This window comes from Antrostomus carolinensis, unplaced genomic scaffold (assembly GCF_000700745.2).
Source record: "Antrostomus carolinensis isolate BGI_N321 unplaced genomic scaffold, ASM70074v2 scaffold6856, whole genome shotgun sequence".
NCBI lineage: Eukaryota > Metazoa > Chordata > Aves > Caprimulgiformes > Caprimulgidae > Antrostomus > Antrostomus carolinensis.
The window spans coordinates 12682-20265 of NW_010322401.1; the positions used below are offsets into that span (position 1 = coordinate 12682).

The following is a 7584-nucleotide window of genomic DNA, read 5'->3' on the forward strand; positions in this document are numbered from 1 at the left end:
CCTAGGTTACTCATACTTTATGGGAAATAAAATGATGCCTTACACCTCCCAATAATGCAAAAGCATATCCAGGCAAAACTGAGACATCAGGTGATAACAGGCTATCATGACTATGAATGTAGAACAAGATCATTTTCACTACCTCAGTAAATCAAATAAAGTGTATGCAGTGTACAAATAACTCCTTTTTCTTTGTACAGTCTTAAAAGATTTAATATAATCTTTGTTTGAGACAGATTTCTAAAGAGAAATCCTGCATATCTACAACCGACACAATTCAGTGTTGTCATTCAAGCATCATTTGTGCTATTTATGGGAAGGTGATTTAAATACTGTTGTGCTTTATATAAAACAGCACCCTAAATGCATATATTACCTCTGTTTCAATTGTGCAGTTATGTTGAGTTTTCCATCATTGCTACACACAACTGACAGAATCACATTGCTGGACTTTGTTTCAGAGTAGTAAACTCCATTTATGTTTTCATGTTCATTGTTTTTCTTTCTTAAGTAGGAAAGCCCATAAATACAGATCATATTGGAGATAACAGCATCAGTTCTGGAAATACTGGAGTTATATTAGTTCTCACTTGTAACTTGTAAAGCCACAATATTTATGGAAATAGTGTATGGAAACACAATTCCTTTAACTACTTACTTCCTCTTGGTTTCAGTCTGAATGTTTCATCATTTTCTTTCTGTCAATATTTTTGTTTCTGACCTTTTATTCCTGCATCAAGTAAACAGCACTGGCAACCACGGTGATTCAAACCCTGCTCTTAATAAAGTCAGTGAAATGGCTTTTAGCAACTTTGTCCTTGCTTTTTCTCTAGCACATCATGAGTGATACAATGACACTAAAAGCCCCTTTTCTGTGGTTTAAATTTGTTACAGTTACTTTAAAAGCAGCGTAACACCTAACATCTACTAGCCGGTTTTCATACACTTGTAAAAATAACTTCATCAGAAGTTACTTGTATATATTTGAGAATAAAGTGTTTTATAGAATGTTAAAGTTACATGTCGAACTGTTTTTTGGAGAGAAGTCAGGTGAATTAAAATACTTTACTCCACAATTAAATGGATTAAGGACTTTTCCTTTATGGAAAGGAAAATCAATTAGTACTTCAGATGAAGATGTCACTTACTATAAGAAGCACTAAAAAATTCTGCATATCAACACCTTAATGAGTTATTTACACTTCCTCTTCAGCTAATAGAGTTAAAGTTTGAAAAGTTTGATGTGGAGAGAGACAACTACTGCAGATATGACTATGTCGCAGTGTTTAATGGTGGGGAAATCAATGATGCTAAAAGAATTGGGAAGTACTGCGGCGACAGTCCACCAGCGTAAGTAACTTGCTTGAATTATGAACTTCACTACCGCTATGTGTCATTTTGCTAACAGCCCTGTACTAGGCTTCCAAAAGATTTTTCTTCTTTCTTAAATTAAATACGGCATTTTCTACCCCCTTACCAAGATTCTTTTGCCCTAATATTCCTTCCTCTTTCTAAAAACTATGGTTTTGCTTGAAAAAATTTTGTTAATAATTATTAATGAATAGCAAGACGAGGTCTGTGGAAAGCTCACAAGATTGAGAGAAGTGCTGCTTTGGCTAGACTTGCATTCCGTACAATTTTCTCTAACAGTAGTCTTGAATGAAGTCTCATCGCACTACATCCACATCCAGAGGCAGTTTGTGCCACAGAATGTACTCTGCAGTTTATGAACTGAAAACTAATACATTGAACAGTGTTGTTCATGACATTTCAAATCCTATGAAGATAACTCCATTAGCTCTTCAAGGCCTTGGTAATGAATATCCAATCACTGACCAAAACTGAGCCCACAGAAATAATAAAATAATAACCCAAAACATTTTATTTCAATGTCTTTCTCAAAGAATTACAGTATCCAACACTGAACTAATTTTCTTAAGGCCTTCCAAATGCATAACAAAAACAAATTAAAAAACCCCAACATGTACTCACCTCCACTAAATATTGAGGATTTCTTCCATGTATTTTCCCACTGTGTTAATTGAGCCCCTTCCATTCCATGGAAGTGAAGTCTGCAATTAAGTCACGTAGAAGAAATTAAAGATATTCATATTGACGTAACCTTCGGGAATCAGAGGTTTAGATGATTCATCAGAATGAATTTCACACTCAAAACACCAGTGTCTGACATGCCAGCAAAGAAATATGTATTTCAGTATTGTCTGGGGGCAGATAGTGCATTCAGACAAATAATTAAAATGAAGTGCACTCTCTTTTTTTTGTAAGAATGCTCTTAATGTTTTTTGGCTTCGATGTTCAAAACAATGGAAATATTGTATTTGTTTTTCTATTTCAGGCCTATTCTGTCTGAAAGAAATGAGCTGCTCATTCAGTTTTTGTCTGATTTAAGCTTAACAGCTGATGGTTTTATTTGCCATTATAAATTTAGACCAAAAAAGTTACCCACAACTACAGTTCTGCCTACTACCACGACAGTCCCTGCTACCTCTAGTAAGTTTTACTGGCTTTATTTTATTTCTTAGAAAAATAAATTATTTCAGGAAAAAAATGTATTAGAAAGTATATTAAAAATTACAGTTTTATGGTTTGTTAGTATTTCAAATGTGGAGGGAATGAATTAAAATAAATATACTCAAGAGAGTATCTTAATATAGAATCACAGATTCATATAATTGTTTTGGTTAGAAAAGACCTTTAAGATCATCAAGTCCAACCATGAACCTAACACTGCCAAGTCCATCACTAAACCACATCCCTAAGCACCACACCTACATGTCCTTTAAATACCTCCAGCAATGGAGACTCAACCACTTCCCTGGGCAGCCTGTTCCAGTGCTTGACAACCCTTTCAGTGAAGAAGCTTTTCCTAATATCCAATCTAAACCCCCCCGGCACAACTTGAGGCCATTTCCTCTTTGTCCCATCACTTGTTACTTTGGAGAAGAGATTGACACCCACCTCTCTACACCCTCCTTTCAGGTTGTTGTAGAGAGCAGTAAGATCACCCCTCAGCCTCCTTTTCTCCAGACTGAACAACCCCATCTCCCTCAGCCACCCTCAAGCCTCCTAAGACTTGTTCTCTAGACCCTTCACCAGCTTCGTTGCCCTTCTCTGGACACACTCCAGCACCTCCATGTCTTTCTCGCAGTGAGGAGCCCAAAACTGAAAACAGCACTTGAGGTGTGAGTCAACACTCCCACCCAGCCTGGTGTCATCTGCAAACCTTCTGAGGGTGCACTCAATTCCATCATCCAGATCATGGATAAAAATATTAAACAGAGCTGGCCCCAATACTGAGCCTTTGGGAACACCACTTGTGACTGGCTACCCACCACCTGGGTATACTCAAGGGAGAAAAAGCTTAATGTTATTTAATGGCAATCTATGCAGGCGAGAGTTCCACAGAAGAATGGAGAGGCAAAATCCTTTTGCATAAGAAGTTCTAAATAGTTTAGGAAGTAGTTTTATTTAAAGGAACTCTTTCCTCTATACAAGTTAATATATAAAAATCTGACCATATTTTTCTTTGTATAGTTATTAAGATCAAGCAAAATTGGTATGGAAGCCACCTGTCGACATCCTGTCAATATGACACTCTTCTAGAATTACTTTTATTTAAATAAATTCAGGGATTTGATCTTGTACAGATATATGTCACACTAAAAATAATTTTCCTTTTATAACTAACACTAGACAGCGTATATGAAAGATCAGAGGAGGATTTCTTTGAAGGTATTGCCAAAACTGCCTCATTACTGAGAAACTGAGAAATTCTTACAATTTCTATAACCAGAATGTGAGAGATTTAAGATACAGTTATAGCAGAAAACCAAATTATTTATGATGTTTTTGCAACACATAACCTGATTTGTACTTAAAACACATCAAAAGTCAGGACAGCAATGGCCTGTCAGCAGAAAACCAAGAAGCTGTGGTGCTTAAATACTGATAATGAAAGATATTTTAAACAGATGAAAATAAACATTATTAAAATGAAATCATAATGACCTGTAAATCATTCTGATATGACTGCCACTCTAATAATAAATAATTCAGCTGCTCTTCACTGTAAAACACTTCTTAAAGTTTTTAGTTCAAACACTTGGTCTCAACTGATCCAGGCTGTCAGATACCTCACGCTGCATTTGTGTTCAGAGTTTTGCCATTGAGTTTTGTCTGTGACCTGTTTGTGTGTGCACATGCAAAAGAGGTGTACTTTACTAATTAATTACAAATCAATTTTTATGACAACATCAGTGTTAGAAAATAAAAACAATGAAAAGTCATCTGGGAGAGGACAACAGAGGGAAAATGTTCAAAAGGACTTCTCAGGCAGTCCAAAATAAGTCCTTCCAATGTCTGATCAGTGTGCATGGTGTTGGCATTTCTGACCTTAAAAACAAACCACAGCACGCCAAACTTCTACAGTTTAGCTGAATTTCTGATCAATCACTTGCATTCAGAAGTGTCCAGTTCAAATAGACTTAGCTTATTACCTTGCAAATCAGGGCTGTTCAGACTTGCGTGGAACTCCAGGCGTTAATAAAATATTTAACTTTAGTAGGCACTTTCAAGAATTACCTGTCTCTATCTTACATAAAAATATTAGTAGTTGAAGAAATAAATGCTATACAATACATTAATAGAAGTAATGAAGGTTAATCCAGTACATATGGTTAAGTAATTGATTTTCATATTTCATTGGATCAAGTCCTGCATTTGTCTGTCAGTATGGCTACATGTAAAATGATAGGCAACTAAACTTTTAATTCAGTTTTTCTGCAATTTGTATTTTGCTAAAATACCTTAATAGTCCATATAAACAATAGGCAGCCTGTACTGACAAATCATAGCAAAATTAGTCACCAACCAAAATTTACTAAACTCCAAAGTAAAAGTTGAAATGTTAGCATGAAAAACCCCTGAGAAGACCAAACAGGAATATTTTGTAATGCATAATCCCAGTTTTAAATTTAGAAAAATCAGAGCACCTCAGAACATTTTTGGCAGCTACCATTATTGGCATGCACCTGTAACTCATCTACCTGCTACATTTCTTATCTTCCTACTACAGACACTGAACTGAAAGACTCAAGGAACATTAAATTATTGGTTTTTGTTGTGCTGCAGGTTGCACTGAGATAGGAGGTACTTGCCTGACCTAGCAACTGACCCTGTGAGACAGTAAAACTAATTAAATGGCATGGCACCCTGCCAAGTGCTAACTGGAATTTGAAACAGTATTTTGAAAAATTATCATGTAGTTTAAAGTTCTAGGAGCTGAATATAGTGTATTATTTCTACATTGTATTCTACATAGAATTCACTTTATTAATAATATTTTTAATTATATGCTGAGTTGTTTTTAGAAATACACACTGGTAGGAAAGAACTATGCAGACAGATCAAGGCAGCAGAAGTGATGGCAGTCAAGAGTTTCATTCCCATGACCATGTAGATCTGACTGTAGGACTGAGGCCACATCATGTAAAATATGACTGGATATGCCTCCATAGACATAGTAACTTGCTCTTCAGAACACTTTTCCTTGTAGGAGGCATTTAACTTTCTAAAGAGTATAACTGAATACCAATCGTGTGAAGACTGAAAAAAGAAAAACCAAAACAGAAAAACCAACCAACCCCAAATCAATGAATAATATGGGGTCCAATTTTTAAGCATTGGGTTTGAAAGGCAAAACAATGGAGTATGCACATGTTCTAAAAGTCATGGGTGTAACACTGAAGACAAAGTAATTTTAATGCCATTCAGTTGAATCTCAGAAACTTGCAAAATTATAAAAAGAATCAATTCATTGAAATAAAAGTAAAAGTATAAATTACTGACCAGAAAATTAGTCAGAAGTTCTTTTTCAGAAAGTAGTATAGGCAGAAAAAAACTTCTGCAAAATGCTCCATTCTAAAGAAAGTAAAAAACCACAAAGATTTTCTTCATAACTAATTTTGTTTTTTCCTGGAAATTAGGATTATGTAGGGGTTTGGGTTTTTTTTAAAATCAGCTCCATGTTTCCAATAATTATGATGTCACTGACCAATTCAAAACAAATTTGAACAGGACATAAAAGCCTTAAAAATACTGCATCCTGACACATTACATAGAGAGGGTTAGCTGAGTAAAGTACAGAGACTGTTAACATCCACCCAAGGAGGAAAGAAACACCAAGTGTATTCAGTTGTTTATAAACATTCTGTTTCAGAAAGGAAATGTCAACCCCTAATATTAAACAGATCTTTCACATAGTATGTTTGACACTTCAAAACGTCATCAGCAAAAATTACACAGTACTACATGTCACGAAGCTATGTGAAAAATTTAGGAAAAAGAAGTCAGAAATGTGAACTCTGATCTCTTCCCTCACAGTACAGTAATTTCAGATAAAAGGCCATCCCCTCCCTCTGAGGTGTTAATGTAATATAATGTTATCATACTTCAGGTGTACTACTAGGGTGGTATAGCAGCAGGCAACGACATGAGATAAGTAACATATTTAAGATCACACTGCAATCAAATGTTAAGTTTTCTGTAACATCCCATTCTGTACGGTCACTAGAACAGAAACGTAGCTGAGACACACGTGAAAAAATGATGATGGAGGTGATGGTGGAGGAAAGGAATATTGTTAATGTGGTGTTCATCCCTTGCAATACCAGACCTAGTTAACGTATACATCACATGAGGATTATTTGTCTTTTTCTTTTTCTTTTTTTTTTTTTTTTTAAACATACTGCTTTGCATTTGTATCAAATACCTCATTTCAGTTTCCTTTTTGCTCTTCAAAAAGTTGTGAAACCAACAGTTGCCCTGTGCCAGCAGAAGTGTAAGAGGAGCGGGACTCTCGAAAGCAATTATTGTTCAAGCAACTTCGGTAAGGAAGCAAAGTTTGTTTCTTTTTAATTATTCACTTGGCACTGTGTTTTTAGACTCACGGGAATTTTACCAGATGTAGTTCTGAGTTAATCATTAATACATAGGCTATATTTTTACACCATCTTATGTGTGTATCTGATATTAGTATCTGTGTTTCACTCAATGCATTCTTGGAGATATTCTGAAATAGGCACTGCACATATGTCTGAAACAAACATACTTTCTCAATCTCAGAAGCCAATTACAATGTAAGACAACCTCCTACAGAAAGTATTGAGTCAGTTACTGGCTTGTCATCTCACTTGGCTGTACCCAGCCAATACACATTTTATGCTGTACCTGCCGACTGTTCCACAGTTGAGTTTATAGACTTGCAAAGTATCTTTGAAAGAATTTAGAAGGCTTGGTAGCTTACAAACCCCGCTCTCCCTGCACAGACAACTCATTCAGGAAGAACAGCGTCTGCCATAGATTTGGATGGCATTGTCACTGCTGATTTATTCAGTTCTGTCTCAGAGCATTTTCCCATATTAATATTGGAAGCTTTTTTATTGGACAGCTTTCCCTCCCTACCAGCACTTTTTGGTTATATGTTTGTTTCAATTTAACTCTCTCTAACTTTATAGCTAATACATTGAGGTTTGAGGAAACCTGCTGTTTCAGGAATGGGGGGGG

At 35.7% G+C, this 7584-nt stretch overlaps 1 protein-coding gene across 1 annotated transcript in view; it reads left to right on the forward strand.

Annotated features, from left to right (window-relative positions):
• LOC104526685 (procollagen C-endopeptidase enhancer 2) overlaps nt 1-6907 on the forward strand; it is a gene marked incomplete at its 3' end in the record, with an annotated part of 19511 nt that extends 12604 nt beyond the window's left edge. Inside the window, exons 5-7 of the mRNA XM_010170219.1 lie at nt 1214-1350; nt 2357-2511; nt 6824-6907. Of these exons, the coding sequence (XP_010168521.1) occupies nt 1214-1350; nt 2357-2511; nt 6824-6907 (376 nt within the window). The remainder of the gene's footprint in view (nt 1-1213; nt 1351-2356; nt 2512-6823) is intronic.
• Between the last annotated feature and the right edge of the window lie 677 nt (nt 6908-7584).